The sequence below is a fragment of the Cherax quadricarinatus genome, unplaced genomic scaffold, assembly GCF_038502225.1.
Source record: "Cherax quadricarinatus isolate ZL_2023a unplaced genomic scaffold, ASM3850222v1 Contig56, whole genome shotgun sequence".
NCBI classification, from domain to species: domain Eukaryota; kingdom Metazoa; phylum Arthropoda; class Malacostraca; order Decapoda; family Parastacidae; genus Cherax; species Cherax quadricarinatus.
This window is the reverse complement of record NW_027195082.1, coordinates 23,792-42,481: the sequence shown is the minus strand read 5'-3', so window position 1 is coordinate 42,481 and position 18,690 is coordinate 23,792. Positions and strand designations below refer to the sequence as shown.

Here is an 18,690-nt window from a genome sequence, read left to right as displayed (position 1 = left end):
AGATTATTACCCCTGGTAGGCTCTGTTACACACTGCTTCAGAAAACAGTCCTGAATTGTTTCTGTAAAGTCACTGGATTCCAGATTACCGGTCAAAGAATTCCAGTCAATTTGACTGAAGTTAAAAATCCCCTACTATCACTATGTTATTGTGTCTAGAAGCCCTAACAATTTTGTCCCAAAGAAGTCTCCCTCTATCGTGATCCAAGCCTGGAGGTCGGTATATTACACCTACAAATAGTTTTTCTTGACCTTCTACAAACTCTACCCAAACAGATTCTGTTTCTATTCTGTATATTTTTATACCTGTTTTTATACGACAATTAACATTTTCTCTTCGGTGGCAAAATCTTAACATTTTCTCGAACATATAATGCAACTCCTCCCACCTTCCCATTACATCTATCCACATGGAACAACTTAAACCCTTGAATATTACACTCAGCAATTATACCCCGATGTTTCAGTTAATGCAATGATATCAAAGTTCCCAGCACATGCTACAAAACGTAGTTCATTAATCATATTTCTTGCACTTCGACTGTTAGCATAGAATACAATCATATGTTTTTTTTCTGCACATTTTTTTCTATTCACCTTTGTTTTTTCACAATTTCTGAAGTTATCATTACCCAGAGTTACTCCATAACAGTTACTATTAAAATTCTTAATATCAGAGCATAAGTCAATATATCCATACTCATTATTTACCATTTGTAAACCCATACCTCTAACTAATCCTAGTTTAAAGTCCTAACAACCCTGTTCAACTGAGCTAGCAAGAAAACCCACACCTGCCCTGGATAAGTGAACCCCATCCCTGGCATACATGATATTCCAGCCACGGAAGTTGTCCCAGTTGCCAATGAATGGTACTGCATTATCCTTACACTGTTCATCCAGCCAACAATTAATACCAATTGTTCTGGACAACCATTCATTTCCAACACTCCTTCTCGGCAAAATGCCACATATAACAGGGTGCCCCCCCCTTCTTCCTAATTATGTCTATTGCTATCCAGAACCTTCTAAATCCTCACTTCTGCGCTTACCTACATCATTGCCTCCAGCACTGAGGCAGATAACAGAACTGATCCCATTACCGTTAATGATGTTGTCAAGACGGCTAACAATGTCCTCCATCCCAGCCCCAGGAAAACAAACCCTCTGTCTCCTACTCCTGTCCTTCAAGCAGAAGGCCCTATCCATGTACCTAACCTGGCTGTCCCCAACAACAACAATATTCTTACCTTCCTTTGTGTCGTTCGTCGTGACGTTCCCAATATTCAACTCACATTCGTTGGGTAACATGGAGAATGCATTAGAAGTTTCCACAACAGTTTCCACAGCAGTCACTTTCTTCTTCATCGTTTCTACCTTTCCATTCCTTTTCTTGATCGTCAACTTCGTTCCATGCTGTCCAGCCACTGTCCAGGTTCCCTTCTTGACCTGAGGACTCAAAACAGGAGGACAACTACGAATCCTCTTGTTTTCCTCAGTCAATCGCTCTATCTCCGTCTTCGCCATCCTCAATTCTTCCTTAAGCTGCTGGTAAAGTTGCTCGATGGAGGGCATCTTGGTTCAGTCCAAGGAGAGTACACTAACGTCCTTACTGAGATTATCAAGGAATAATCAAGGAGCAATCCCCACAATGATCAGGACAAGACTGTGCAGGTGGCACAACATTCCCACAATGATCAGCACAAGACTGTGCAGGTGGTGCAACATTCCCACAATGATCAGTACAAGACTGTGTAGCACAAGACTGTGTAGCACAAGACTGTGTAGCACAAGACTGTGCAGCACAAGACTGTGCAGCACAAGACTGTGTAGCACAAGACTGTGTAGCACAAGACTGTGCAGCACAAGACTGTGCAGCACAAGACTGTGCAGCACAAGACTGTGCAGCACAAGACTGTGCAGCACAAGACTGTGTAGCACAAGACTGTGCAGCACAAGACTGTGCAGCACAAGACTGTGCAGCACAAGACTGTGCAGCACAAGACTGTGCAGCACAAGACTGTGTAGCACAAGACTGTGTAGCACAAGACTGTGTAGCACAAGACTGTGCAGCACAAGACTGTGTAGCACAAGACTGTGCAGCACAAGACTGTGCAGCACAAGACTGTGCAGCACAAGACTGTGCAGCACAAGACTGTGTAGCACAAGACTGTGTAGCACAAGACTGTGCAGCACAAGACTGTGCAGCACAAGACTGTGTAGCACAAGACTGTGCAGCACAAGACTGTGTAGCACAAGACTGTGCAGCACAAGACTGTGCAGCACAAGACTGTGTAGCACAAGACTGTGCAGCACAAGACTGTGCAGCACAAGACTGTGCAGCACAAGACTGTGCAGCACAAGACTGTGCAGCACAAGACTGTGTAGCACAAGACTGTGTAGCACAAGACTGTGTAGCACAAGACTGTGCAACACAAGACTGTGCAGCACAAGACTGTGTAGCACAAGACTGTGCAGCACAAGACTGTGCAGCACAAGACTGTGCAGCACAAGACTGTGCAGCACAAGACTGTGCAGCACAAGACTGTGCAGCACAAGACTGTGCAGCACAAGACTGTGTAGCACAAGACTGTGCAGCACAAGACTGTGTAGCACAAGACTGTGCAGCACAAGACTGTGCAGCACAAGACTGTGTAGCACAAGACTGTGCAGCACAAGACTGTGCAGCACAAGACTGTGCAGCACAAGACTGTGCAGCACAAGACTGTGCAGCACAAGACTGTGTAGCACAAGACTGTGTAGCACAAGACTGTGTAGCACAAGACTGTGCAGCACAAGACTGTGTAGCACAAGACTGTGCAGCACAAGACTGTGCAGCACAAGACTGAGGGACAACACAATAAGTGTCAGGGGAACAAGACTGTTCAACTGCCTCCCAGAATACATGAAAGGGATTACACAGAGACCACTGGCTGTCTCTAACACCTACAACGATATTAACACTAACAACAATGTTAACACCAACAACAATGTTAACACCAACAACAATGTTAACACCAACAGCAATGTTAACACCAAAAACGATATTAACGTCAACAACAATGTTAACACCAACAACAATGTTAACGCCAATAACAGTGTTAACACCAGCAACAATGTTAACACTAACAACAATGTTAACACCAACAACGATATTAACACCAACAACAATGTTAACGCCAACAACTATGTTAACACCAACAGCAATGTTAACACCAACAACAATGTTAACACCAACAACAATGTTAACACCAACAACATGTTAACACCAACAACAATGTTAACACAAACAACGATATTAACACTAACAACAATGTTAACACCAACAACAATGTTAACACCAATAGTGTTAACACCAACAATGTTAACAACTACAATGTTAACACCAACAACAATGTTAACACCAAAAACAATGTTAACTCCAACAATGTTTAAACCAACAATGTTAACACCAACAATGTTAACAACAACAACAATTTTAACACCAACGTTGTTAACGCCAACAATGTTAACAAAAACAACAATGTTAACACCAACAATGTTAATACCAAGAATGTTCACACCAACAATGTTAACAACAACAACAATGTTAACACCAAAAACGTTAACACAGACAACAATGTTAACAACAAAGATGTTAACACCATCAATGTTAACACCAACAATGTTAACAACGACAACAATGTTAACACAACAACAATATTAACAGCAACAACATTGTTAACATTAACAACAATATTAACACCAATGATGTTCACACCAACAATATTAACACCTGCATTGTTAACACAAACAACGAAGTTAACACCAACAACATTATTGTTGCATTTAACACCAGCAACAATGCTAACTCCAGCAAACTTAACACCAGCTGCAATGTTAACACCAACAATGTTAACACCAACAATGTTAACACCAACCACAATGTTAACACCAGCAATGGTAACACCAGCAATGTTAACAACAACAACAATTTTAACAACAACAATGTTAACACCAACAATATTAACACCAACAACAATGTTAACACCAACGATGTTAACACCAACAATGTTAATACCAACAATGTTAACAACAACAACAATGATGTTAACACAACAGCAATATTAACAGCAACAACATTGTTAACACCAACAACAATATTAACACCAACGATGTTAACACCAATGTGAGGGAAAAGTTCAATAGATAGGAGTAGTGAGGGAGTATATAGTAACAATAGTTTCAGTGCCGGCTACTTGTTAAGGTAGGGTAAGTCAAGCTCCAGCTATTCCCGCCTTTTTCCCCCACCCCGAAAGTGATAGTTTGACTGCCGGCTGCTTGTTAAGGTAGGGTCAGTCTAGCTCCCGCTATCCCTTCCCCTCCTCCTTCCCCCCCCCCCAAAAAAAGGTGATGTGTGGGGCTCTGGTCCAAACAGTAATCACTACACTCACAGCTCCCAGCACTACTGTAAGTACATGCCTGCCTTGTATTCTAGTGGATTTATGGGTTGAAAGCTTCACTTTTGACCAATAATAAACTTAGTCTTTTCAGTCTTGCTCTATGTTGACTGTTGTAATAATCACCACATCTTTTAGGTATTGTACTTATCATGGAGAGTGATTATTTAAGCAGTGGGTAACCTGTCTATCTTTTCAGCTTGGATGACAGAGAGGGTCACCTGTCAATCAACGAGAAGAACTGGTGGAGATGGACTAACATCCTGAGACTTCCCCTTTTTGGATTGAATTACCTGTGCAAATGTATGAAATTGCAGGACGTAACCCCTCATCATTGCAGCGGTGAAGAACCTGCTTTCCTGTCATCGGGATAGAATACTCAAGGCTATACTGTGAAGAACTAGCCAGTGGGTCGTAACAAAGACCTGCGACTCCCCCCCCCATCATCAGCAACGGCTACGATTTCAACAACACAGTGTCACCAACACCAGACACCCCTATATATATTAGCGTTGAATTCAGTTATCATTTATATTTTTCATTTTTCATTTTCTTTAATGTAGGATTAATATTTCATATTTAAGTGTTTTATATTTTATTTTCTATATAATAAAGTGTTTATGTTTGTCTGTTATTATTTATTTTTCTATTCATTAATTTTCCTGAGGAGGAGCCAGCCTTGGTAATACTGTCTGAAGTTATTACAGGGCTGAGTAAGCCTTCATAAGTGGCGACCTTGCCAGGATACAACACGAAAGAATCAAGATTCAATTCCATCTCGAATCTACCATTGGAACTTCAACGCTGCATACCACAGACGGTTACCACCAGCCATGAGTAATCATTCTCTATGGTAGGACTACGGTACAGGTATTTAAAAGATTTGGTGATTGTTATAGTCTCAATTTATTGTAAGTCAAGTCAGGCAGGATATAATAGTCAATTCTGCCACCTTTCTTGTGAGCTTGAAACACTTTGGAGGATTAGACTCTAGGGACCCAAGATTTTCCAGTGACAATTTGTTTCATTGAGCTCTTTATTTTATCAAGGGAACTGTCGTTGGACACTCTTGATTTGTTGGTGAGAAGATTGGATGGTCAAGGGACCCCATTCTACTTACAGTTTGCTCGGAGCCAGCATAGAACCCTTCGTTTTAATTAATACATGTTGTTTAATTGAAGCAGGGATCGAGCCCTCTGGTTTATTTACAGTTTGAACGGAGCAGGAATTGAACCCTCCGTTTTCTTTAATACCCGTTTCATTTCCCCTGATAGTTTAAGTTATTCTTGCAAGCATGGAGGAATACCAGTTTTGGATGAACGCTGGAAGTAAGTTAGGAATAACAGGGAAAAATTTAGAATCTTTCATTAGTGCTAAGATCCAGGAAAGACTTGAAAGAGAGAGAATTGAGAGAGAAGAGAGACAGTTAGAAAGGGAAAGAGAAGAAGAAAAGGAGAGAGAGAGAATCAAAAGAGAAGAGAAAAGGAGAGAGAGAGAATTGAGAGAGAAATCCAAGAAAGACAGTTAGAAAGAGAAAGAGAAGACAAAAAGGAGCGTGATAGACTTGACCGTGAAGAAAGAGCTAGAGAACGTGAGGAACAGGCTAAAATACGTGAGGAACAGGCTAAAATACGTGAGGAACAGGCTAAAATAAGAGAACTTGAGGAAAGAGCAAAGGATAGAGAAGTTGAGGAAAAAGCCAGAGAACATGAGGAAAAAGCTTGAGAGCTTGAGTTAATAGAGAGGGAAAAGGATCGCGAGCTCGAGAAATCTCACCTTGAATTAGAGAATAAAAAGTTAACTCTTACACAACAATTAGAGGAAGGAGTAATGGAACTACATGCAGTCAGTGCACATATTCCAACACCTAATTTACCTCCCTTCACAGAGGGGGAATACATAACTTCATACATTATCAGATTTGAAAATACCGCTACCCTCTGTGAATGGCCTGCTGACACCTGGGCTACCAGGTTAGGAATGTTATTTTCTGGTACAGCCTTGAATATCTATGCAACTTTGTCGCAGGATATCATATGTAATTATAACCTACTGAAGAAGGCAATCCTTAAAGCATATCAAAAAACCACTAATTCTTACAGGAAAGATTTCAGGTATGCCACCTTACAGCCTGGCCAGAACTTTCAGCAGTTACAGGTAACACTCTTTCCTTTGTTCGACTTTTGGATAGAGAGTTCAGGAATTGATCACAGTTATGAATCTCTTAGAGACTTCATGGTTGCTGACCAGTTCCTGACAGCTCTTCCCCATCAGATACGAACATTCATCAGAGAACGTAACCTGATTAAAGCTGAGGAAGTTGCTGAGGCTGCTGACCTGTATGCTGAGGCTCACAATTCCTATAAAGACCTAAAGGGATCGAACCCTAAGGGCAAGGGTTCATCAGACCTTAAGAAATCAAAGCCTCTAATGGAAAGTAAAATGACTTCTTTTATTCCTGTTTGTCATTTGTGTGGTGTTAAGGGACATAAACGTCCAGATTGTCCTTCTAAGAAGGTCCAAAAAGTTGGAAGATGTTTTAAAGACTGTAATGACCAAACACCCTTCTGTTCACCTGGAGTTTACCTGGACAGTTAATGGACTTAATGTATCTATCATTTTACGAGACACTGGATGCACATGTATAGTCATTTCTGATAAGCTGTTCTCTAACCTTAAAGAAACTCATTCCTCTTCTATACTTTCAGACTACTTGGGCTGTACGGACACTTTTCCTACCATCCGTTGTTACATTAGGTCTAAATGGTTCACAGGTTGGTCTGAAGCCATACTAGCTCCCATCACTTCTTGCTCCATACTAATAAGTAATGTAAAAGGTGCCATTCTTCCTTCTGAGGTTGATCTTTCATCGTCAAAGGTGGACATAAGCTTTTCAGATCCTCTTCCTGTAGAGTCAGAGAAGCCCCTTGAAAGTTCAGATGAGACAATGTCTCGTGAGATTCATGTAGGATTAAAAACCAGTGATGCTACTCTCGAAAGCGAGGTAGTAGGATCACCGATTCACTTGTTAGATGAAAGTAAAGATATCACCTCCGATACCATAAATGTCTTGACTAGGACTCAGACCAAAGCCCAGGCTTCTCCTACTGTCCATCCTTTGATTTTCCCTGACTTTAAGCCTTTAGATATATCGAAGGACTCCTTTTTCAAGTAATAACATAATTGCCCTTCTCTTCAGAATTGCCATAATGCTGCTAAACAAAATCAAGTGATCCAAAGGAAAAACTTTTTATATGAATTTGAATATATAAAAGGTATCTTGTACAAGTCAGTATTCAAATTAAATTCAGATGAGATAGACTATTCCATCTTAGTTGTTCCAAGTCAATGCAGAGAGACTGTTCTTAAAATGGCTCATGACCTGCCAGTGGCCGGACATTTCTTGCATCGTAAAACCTTAAATAAAATTAGGGAAACCTATTTTTGGCCAAAAATGTCCTCAGATGTCACTACCTATTGTAGATCGTGTAAAGTTTGCCAACTGTCATCCTCCCGAGGTACCAGGCGAGTACCTATGGTCAAAATGCCTATCTTTATGGTACAGTTTGAAAGAGTAGCTATTGACATCGTTGGTCCTTTATCACCACTTTCATCTGGGGGACATAGATATATATTAACATTAGTTGATTATGCTTCGAGTTTCCCTGAAGCCACACCCTTAAAGACCATAACGACTACAGAGGTGGCTGAAGCCCTTTTGTTCATCTTCTCCAGAGTGGGCATCCTTAGAGAAATTTTGTCTGACCGTGGGACACAATTCACATCTGACTTAATGCAACATCTATACCAACTTCTGGGAGTGAAGCCTCTCTTCACCACACCCTATCATCCCAGCTGTAATGGGAGGATTGAACGCCAGCATTCGATTCTCAAGTCCATTTTAAGGAAACTTTGCTCCCTTAAACCTAAGGAGTGGCATCGTTACCTACCCTGTGCTTTGTTTGCCATGAGGGAAATTCCCAGTGACTCTTTGGGGTTTTCACCTTTTGAACTTCTCTATGGTAGACAGGCCAGAGGCCCATTGTCCATCCTTCATGACTTATGGACTAATGAGGAGGTAAATGCTGAGGTTCAGTCTTCTTATCAGTTTCTCCTTGACCTTAGATCCAAACTTGAGGAGACCTCTGACATAGTTTCGAAAAACTTAAGTTTGTCAATGCACCAGTACAAAACCTATTTTGATTCCAAAAGTCAGAGGAGAAGTTTTAAAGTAGGGGATGAAGTTCTTGTACTTTTGCCTATCAAGTCAAATAAATTATTAGTAGCATGGAAAGGTCCATATAAAGTATTAAAAATTTGTGGGGAAAGTTGATTACCTCATAGAAGTCAAGGGGAAACCTAAGCTTTATCATATCAACATCCTTAAGAAATATTACCGAAGAAATTCGGTCAACTGTTTGAATGACTTTGACTTAGTTTTTCCACACGAACTTGATAAGACAACTGAAGAATGTAAAGTGTGCGTAATTGACACCTCTAACTTAGACTATGATGAAGAACTACATGACTTGGTGACTCTTGACCACTCGGGGGCAACAAACATTAATATTAATGAATCTTTGGATGACCATAAGAGACATGAACTACTTCAATGTGTGAGTAACTTTTCAGACGTCTTTACTGATATTCCAGGTGTTACCTCCACGGTAGTCCATAAGATTGACTTATTGACGGACAATCCTATCAAACGAAAATTATACCCAGTTCCAGTTCACCTTAGGGATGCATTTGACCGCGAGGTAGACAAATTATTAAAACTAAAGATCATTGAACCTTCAGTATCTTCATGTTGTTCACCAGTAGTCATGGTTAAGGAGGATTATTCATATAGACTTGCTATTGACTTCAGAGGCCTTAATGCTATAACTCGGTGGGATGCTGAGCCTATGCCCTTAATAGATAGCGATCTACACAAATTTTATGACGCTTCCTTCTTTTCAGAGATTGATATTGCACAGGCATATCATCAAGTAATGTTAGATCCTTCTTCTAAGCAGTACACTGCTTTTCCTACACACCAAGGACTGATGCAATATAGAACTATGCCCTTCGGTTTGGTAACTGCCTGTGCTACCTACGTGAGACTGATGAGAAAGGTCTTGGGTAATGTGCCAAATGTTTCAGTTTATTTTGATAACATTTACGTAATGACATCTACGTGGGGCGAACATATCCAAACATTAACATCAGTTTTGCGTAGGTTATGCTCACATGGCCTCACTGCCAAGCCGAAGAAATGCTTCCTTGGGTATAACAAGATTAGATATCTTGGACTGATACTTTCTAATAACTCTCTGCAGCCTCTCCCCAGTAAGATCAAAGCTTTATTAGAATTTAAATTCCCCAAAACCAAGAAGCTCATGCGTAGCTTTCTTGGTTCTGTAAATTTTTATGCAAGGTTTATCACGAACCTTATTGATCTTACAGGCATCTTATCCGACTTCCTTAAAAAGTCTGTGAAGGAACCTCTTGAACTTTCCGACGTAGCTCGGGAAAAGTTTAATGAGATTAAAAGTATCTTTTCGAAAGACCCTATACTTAAGATTCCAGATATTAATAAAACATTTTGCTTAAGAACTGATGCCTCCAATACTGGCTTAGGTGCGGTGTTACTACAATACCATGATGGTACTCCCTTCCCTGTATGCTTCCTAAGCCGGAAACTTCTTCCCGCAGAAACAAGATACTCCACAATAGAAAAGGAATGTTTAGCCCTTGTGTGGGGTATCTCCAAACTTAAATTTTATTTACTGGGAAAAGAATTCATTTTAGAAACAGACCACCAACCTTTGATATACCTAGAAACTTTTAAGGGAACCAACAGTCGCCTCTTGAGGTGGACATTGGCACTCCAGGATTTTAAGTTCCATATTGTGTATATCAATGGTTCATCCAATTATTTCTCTGACTGGTTAAGTCGGGACAGTCAGTAGAAGATTTGTTGCCTTACGCGACTTCCACATGTTAGAACTTTTTCCTCGCCTATTCTTCTTACACTCCTTGACTATAAGTCTTAGTAAGGGGGAGTGTGAGGGAAAAGTTCAATAGATAGGAGTAGCGAGGGAGTATATAGTAACAATAGTTTCATTGCCAGCTACTTGTTAAGGTAGGGTAAGTCAAGCTCCCGCTGTTCCTGCCTTTTTCCCCCACCCTGAAAGTGATAGTTTGACTGCCGGCTGCTTGTTAAGGTAGGGTCAGTCCAGCTCCCGCTATCCCGTCCCCACCTCCTCCCCCCCCCCCCCCGAAAGGTGACGTGTGGGGCTCTGGTCCAAACTGTAATCACTAGACTCACAGCTCCCAGCTCTACTGTAAGTACATGCCTGCCTTGTATTCTAGTGGATTTATGGGTTGAAAGCTCCACTTTTGACCAATAATAAACTTAGTCTTTTCAGCCTTGCTCTGTGTTGACTGTTGTAATAATCACCACATCTTTTAGGTATTGTACTTATAATGGAGAGTGATTATTTAAGCAGTGGGTAACCTGTCTATCTTTTCAGCTTGGATGACAGAGAGGGTCACCTGTCAATCAACGAGAAGAACTGGTGGAGATGGGCTAACGTCCTGAGACTTCCCCTTTTTGGATTTAATTACCTGTGCACCTGTATGAAATTGCAGGACGTAACCCCTCATCATTGCAGCGGTAAAGAACCTGCTTTCCTGTCATCGGGATATAATACTCAAGGCTATACTGTGAAGAACTAGCCAGTGGGTCGTAACAAAGACCTGCGACTCCCCCCCCCATCATCAGCAACTGCTACGATTTCAACAACACAGTGTCACCAACACCAGACACCCCTATATATATTAGCGTTGAATTCAGTTATCATTTATATTTTTCATTTTTCATTTTCTTTAATGTAAGATTAATATTTCATATTTAAGTGTTTTATATTTTATATTTTCTATATAATAAAGTGTTTATGTTTGTCTGTTATTATTTCTTTTTCTATTCATAAATTTTCCTGAGGAGGAGCCAGTCTTGGTAATACTGTCTGAAGTTGTTACAGGGCTGAGTAAGCCTTCACAACCAACAATATTAACACCAACAACAATGTTAACACCAACAACAATGTTAACACCAACAATAATGTTGCTGCTATTAACACCAACAACAATGTTAACTCCAACAAAGTTAACACCAACCACAATGTTAACACCAACAATGTTAACAACAACAACAATGTTAACACCAACGATGTTAACACCAACAATGTTAACACAAACAATGTTAACAACAAAAACAATGTTAACACAAGAACAATATTAACAGCAACAACATTGTTAACACCATCAGCAATGTTAACTCCAACAATGTTAACACCAACCACAATGTTACCTGGAGTTTACCTGGAGAGAGTTCCGGGGGTCAACGCCCCCGCGGCCCGGTCTGTGACCAGGCCTCCTGGTGGATCAGAGCCTGATCAACCAGGCTGTTGCTGCTGGCTGCACGCAAACCAACGTACGAGCCACAGCCCGGCTGCTCAGGAACCGACTTTAGGTGCTTGTCCAGTGCCAGCTTGAAGACTGCCAGGGGTCTGTTGGTAATCCCCATTATGTATGCTGGGAGGCAGTTGAACAGTCTCGGGCCCCTGACACTTATTGTATGGTCTCTTAACGTGCTAGTGACCCCCCTGCTTTTCATTGGGGGGATGTTGCATTGTCTGCCAAGTCTTTTGCTTTCGTAGTGAGTGATTTTCGTGTGCAAGTTCGGTACTAGTCCCTCTAGGATTTTCCAGGTGTATATAATCATGTATCTCTCCTGCCTGCATTCCAGGGAATACAGGTTCAGGAACCTCAAGCGCTCCCAGTAATTGAGGTGTTTTATCTCCGTTATGCGCGCCGTGAAGGTTCTCTGTACATTTTCTAGGTCAGCAATTTCACCTGTTAGTGTGCAGCAATATTCCAGCCTAGATAGAACAAGTGACCTGAAGAGTGTCATCATGGGCTTGGCCTCCCTAGTTTTGAAGGTTCTCATTATCCATCCTGTCATTTTTCTAGCAGATGCGATTGATACAATGTTATGGTCCTTGAAGGTGAGATCCTCCGACATAATCACTCCCAGGTCTTTGACGTTGGTGTTTCGCTCTATTTTGTGGCCAGAATTTGTTTTGTACTCTGATGAAGATTTAATTTCCTCATGTTTACCATATCTGAGTAATTGAAATTTCTCATCGTTGAACTTCATATTGTTTTCTGCAGCCCACTGAAAGATTTGGTTGATGTCCGCCTGGAGCCTTGCAGTGTTAACACAATGTTAACAATAACAACAATGTTAACCCAAGAACAATATTAACAGCAACAACATTGTTAACACCAACAACAATGTTAACTCCAGCTATGTTAACACCAACAATGTTAACACCAACAATGTTAACACCAACAATGTTGACACCAACAATGTTAACAACAACAACAATGTTAACACAAGAATAGTATTTACAGCAACAACATTGATAACACCAACAACAATGTTAACACTAATGATGTTAACATGAACAATATTAACACCAACAATAATGTTGTTGCTGTTTACACCAACAACAATGATAACACCAACAACAGTGTTAACTCCCACAATGTTAACACCAACCACAATGTTAACGCCAACAATGTTAAGACCAACAATGTTAACAACAACAACAATATTAACCACAACAGTGTTAACACCAACAATGTTACCACCTTCAATGTTAACAACAACGAAAATGTTAACACCAACAATGTTAACACCAACGATGTTGACACCAACAATGTTAACACCAACAACAATGTTAACACCAACAACAATGTTAACACCATCAACAGTGTTAACACCAACAACAATATTAACACCAACAATGTTAAAACCAACAACAATGTTAACACCAACAACAATGTTAACACCAACAATGTTAAAACCAACAACAATGTTAACATCAACAACAATGTTAACACCAACAACAATGTTAACACCAACAATGTTAAAACCAACAACAATGTTAACACCATCAACAGTGTTAACACCAACAACAATGTTAACACCATCAACAGTGTTAACACCAACAACAATATTAACACCAACAACAATGCTAACACCAACAAAGTTAACACCAACAATAATGTTAACAACCTCAACAATGTTAACACCAACAACAATGTTAACACCAACAACAATGTTAACACCAACAATTTTAACACCAGCAACAATGTTAACAACCGCCACAATGTTAACACCAACAGCAATGTTAACACCAACAACAATGTTAACACTAATAACAATGTTAACACCAACAACAATCTTAACACCAACAACAATGTTAATGCCAACAATGTTAACACATCTTTGTTGCACCAACAACAATGTTAACACCAACAACAATGTTATCACCAACAATGTTAACACCAACAATGATGTTAACACCAACAATGTTGAAACTAACAAGTTTGTTACACCAACAACAATTTTAAAACCAACAATGTTAACATTTCAGCAATATTAGCATCTGCAACAATATTAACACCAACAAGATGTTAACACCATCAACACTGTTAACACCAGAAACAACACTGTTAACACCTTCAATGTTAAAAGAAAGTTAATGTAATGATGAACATTTAGAATAATGTTAGGATAAAGATCGTTTTGTCAAATATGTATAGTAACATTGTTAACATTAACATTAATGTTAAGATAATGTTATCATGAGCAGTAACATTATTAACAATAATAACAACTTACCGATCTTGTAGAAGCTCCAGCAAGTTGTCGGAAGTGGTGGTTGTGTCAGCATTATAGTAGTGGTGCCACAGTAGCAGTTGTGTACAGTGGTGGTGGGTGAGGGCAGCCAGCAGGTCAGGCAGGTGAGGCAGGTCACCTGGGTCATCCAGGATGTTAATCTCCACCTTGCAGGAGCTGAGGTGAGGCAGGAGAGCAACGCAGCTTCTCACACGTTCATCACTTACTTCAATTGTTTTTTCAGTATTGAGTAAGTGCGATATTTGTTTGACAATTACTGGAGACATGTTAGTGTTGTCAAGGAGTTCGAGCCACTGGTCGTTGTCTCTCATACCAGACTCTTGTAGGAGTTGAACCACCTCCCGTGCAGGTGTCTCAGGGATCTGGTCTAGTACCAGGTGCAACAGCCCAGCCACATGTATCAAAACATTCTGGTACTTGTTCATGTCTGCCACACCTGACCTGATGCTCTTTTCTAACACTCCCTTGACACTGACAGGTGAGGCAGTTGTAGATGAGGCAGGTGTAGCTGAGGCAGGTGTAGCTGAGGCAGGTGTAGCTGAGGCAGGTGTAGCTGAGGCAGGTGTAGCTGAGGCAGGTGTAGCTAAGGCAGGTGTAGCTGAGGCAGGTGTAGCTGAGGCAGGTGTAGCTGAGGCAGGTGTAGCTGAGGCAGGTGCAGCTGAGGCAGGTGTAGCTAAGGCAGGTGTAGCTGAGGCAGGTGTACCTGAGGCAGGTGTAGCTGAGGCAGATGTAAGTGTAGAATACTGTGGGTTATTAAGCATGTTGACAATATAGAGAGCAGCGAAGTAGTCTTGTATACCCTTGTGAGGAGCTGAGTACCGCTCCTTGATCCCCAGCATCGTCCATGTTGGTCTCAAACAAAGGAACGCTGACAACACTTCTTTATAAGGTAAACACAGTTCATCACAGGTAGTTAGCAGTTTATCTACAGTTTCTTCCTCAAGGTTTAACTGATCAACTGAAAGACTTTCTAGCGCTATCTTGTATATTGTTATCAAAACATTGTTAATGTTAACTTTTAATTTCCTGTCATCCATATTCTTTGTATCTTGATGGTTGATCAGTCTGTGTATTAACTTGTGTTTACACAGTTGATGAATATTATAATATAGCTCCGTGTGAGTGACAGATGTTAAGTTTAGCTGGTCAGGCTCTTGGTCCCAGATGTATATCATGAGAATCAAATTCATTGGTAGTCTTAAGTGTTCGTGAAGTCTTTCTAACTTCCTCAACTTTGTTACAAGTTCTTCAGTATTTGTGTTATTCCCTGTTTGTTTGGTTATTTCCTGGTGGTTCAGACGCACGAATTGTTCCACATTTGTCTTAGATATACCATGTAGTGTTGCATGTTGCACAGTATACTCTGCAGGGATTGTTCTCCTAAAGTTCTCAACTTTTTCTGGTCGTGAAGTGCACAGAAAAGCAATATTAGAACAGTACTTAAATTCTTGTAATAGACTCTGGACTAGTGTTCTAGAACTTTCATTGTCTTCATCAAGGCCGTCAATTATAATTAAGATCTTGCTAAGCTTCATCAGTTTCTTAAGAATATCCTTGAATTTTATAGCAACTTCTGGCATCAGTCTGTCCAGGAGTTGCTGGTAGCAGGTCATTGTTGGGTCCCGGCACTGTACCCACAGTAGAAGCTCGTAATTATCTAAGTCACTAATATTACCTTGACCTCCCTGAGTCCATTCATCTATTACTAGTGTCACTAGAGTAGTCTTGCCACTGCCAGCAACACCTTCAACCAATATTATATGTGGGGGAGTAGATGTACCTTGTTGTTGTGAGACACTTCTTGTAGAAGTTGGTACTGCTGTAGTCTGAGCAAGGTTAAGAAGGTGTTGATAACTTATATGTTGACCTTGACCTCCACGTTGTCCATGTTTGACCTCAATATCTATAAAGGTTTTGTCTACTTTAAGTTTCAAGTCACTAGTGATAAAAGACACCGGGTTGACGTAGCTGATACTTTGGAAGATCTTCTTAAGTTTGTCACGACTGTCATTAATCATAAGATGTTTGAGCTTGTCGCCACCATACATCAGTATGTCTTCCTCTCCAAGAATCTCATTCATAATGTGGTCCAGGACATCATTCATCTGTGTGACCTCCTGCTTCACTTCATCCTGGTCTCTCCCATACTTCTCTCCAGATGTCTTAAGACAACTATTTAACAACTCCCGTAGTTCTCTTATATTTTCATAATATTTTTCATCAGTAACTGCAAGTTGACCATGAAGAACATTGTTCCTCATGTTCTTTATTGCAGTAATGTGATACTTCATTACGTTGCCTTTAGTGAACCATTTTTCATCATTGAATGGAGCTACATGCTTACAGGCGAGTTTGATGCTAAGATACAACAGTGACACATCAAACTCTGATCCATCTGGACTCTTGTTAATCATCTCTTTTTGTGTTTTTTCAAAGGTTTTTGATGTTACTGGAACATTTATATGTTTTAAGTAATGATCCAGCGTCATACTGGCAGGTTTGTCTGGGGTTCCCCAGACAAATGTCTTATACAAGACATTTCTGGCACAGATCTTAACAGCCTTGACAAGTCTACATCCATTAAACACTTGATGATCAGCCATAGTGTATTATGACACTTGTACTGTGATGTTAGGAGCTTGATGGAGACCCAGCTGTTGCTACTGCTGTTGCTGCTGCTGTTACTGATGCTGTTGCTACTGCTGTTGCTGCTGTTACTGATGCTGTTGCTACTGCTGTTGCTGCTGTTACTGTTGCTGCTACTGTTGTTGTTGTTGCTGCTGCTGTTACTGTTGCAACTGCTGTTGCTGCTGTTACTGTTGCTGCTACTGTTGCTGCTGCTGCTGCTGCTGTTACTGTTGCTACTGCTGTTGCTGCTGTTACTGTTGCTGCTGCTGTTGTTGCTGCTGTTCTTGTTGTTGCTGCTGCCGTTGTTGTTGCTGCTGCTGTTACTGCTGCTGCTGCTGTTGTTGTTGCTGCTGTTGTTATTGATGCTGCTGTTGTTGTTGTTGCTGCTGCTGTTCCTACTGCTGCTACTTTTGTTGATGTTGCTGCTAAAGCTGCTGCTGGTGTTACTGTTACTGCTGCTGTTGTTGCTGCTGGTGCTGCTGCTGTTGCTGCTGCTGTTGCTACTGCTGTTACTGACGCTGCTGTTACTGTTGCTGCTGCTGTTGTTGTTGTTGCTGCTTTAATTACTGTTGCGGCTGTTCCTGCTGTTAAAGTTCTTGCTGTTGCTGTTGCTGCTCTTACTGTTGTTGTTGTTGCTGTTGCTGTTGCTGTTAGTGTTGCTGTTGCTGCTGCTGTTAGTGTTGCTGTTGCTGCTGCTGTTAACAGTAGCAAGAAGTGACGGTCATCACTGACTCACTTTCTTCTCCTCCATCATCTGAAAAAATAATATAAAGTATTATAATTATATTATAAGTGTCAGACTGTAACATGTGTAATATTACAAGTGTCAGACTGTAACATGTATAATATTACAAGTGTCAGACTGTAACATGTGTAATATTACAAGTGTCAGACTGTAACATGTATAATATTACAAGTGTCAGACTGTAACATGTATAATATTACAAGTGTTAGACTGTAACATGTATAATATTACAAGTGTTAGACTGTAACATGTATAATATTACAAGTGTCAGACTGTAACATGTATAATATTACAAGTGTTAGACTGTAACATGTATAATATTACAAGTGTCAGACTGTAACATGTATAATATTACAAGTGTCAGACTGTAACATGTATAATATTACAAGTGTCAGACCGTAACATGTATAATATTACAAGTGTCAGACTGTAACATGTATAATATTACAAGTGTCAGACTGTAACATGTATAATATTACAAGTGTCAGACTGTAACATGTATAATATTACAAGTGTCAGACTGTAACATGTATAATATTACAAGTGTCAGACTGTAACATGTATAATATTACAAGTGTCAGCCTGTAACATGTATAATATTACAAGTGTCAGACCGTAACATGTATAATATTACAAGTGTCAGACTGTAACATGTATAATATTACAAGTGTCAGACTGTAACATGTATAATATTACAAGTGTCAGACTGTAACATGTATAATATTACAAGTGTCAGACTGTAACATGTATAATATTACAAGTGTCAGACTGTAACATGTATAATATTACAAGTGTCAGACTGTAACATGTATAATATTACAAGTGTCAGACTGTAACATGTATAATATTACAAGTGTCAGACTGTAACATGTATAATATTACAAGTGTCAGACTGTAACATGTATGTTATGCAGGGTTCTGCATGACATCGTAATGTACATATAGTGGAGAAGTGTGCCATAATAATGTGAATATTATAGTTGTAAAGAATAATTTTATAATTGCTAATGTGCATTTGGAGGTACTGTAAAGTACTCTAACTGTAATTATAAAGAAATTCTGTTAATGATTTATTTTCCAAGGATGTTTGGGTATGCGGAGTAAGCGTGACAGTGTAGTGCC

The 18,690-nt window shown here is 40.1% G+C and overlaps 1 protein-coding gene across 1 annotated transcript in view; it reads right to left on the bottom strand.

The window, feature by feature from the left end:
• Positions 1-18,467, bottom strand: part of LOC128703852 (uncharacterized) — a 76,631-nt gene extending 58,164 nt beyond the window's left edge. The window contains exon 1 of the mRNA XM_070079953.1: positions 14,178-18,467. Within this exon, the coding sequence (XP_069936054.1) occupies positions 14,178-16,798 (2,621 nt within the window). The 5' untranslated portion in view covers positions 16,799-18,467. The remainder of the gene's footprint in view (positions 1-14,177) is intronic.
• Between the last annotated feature and the right edge of the window lie 223 nt (positions 18,468-18,690).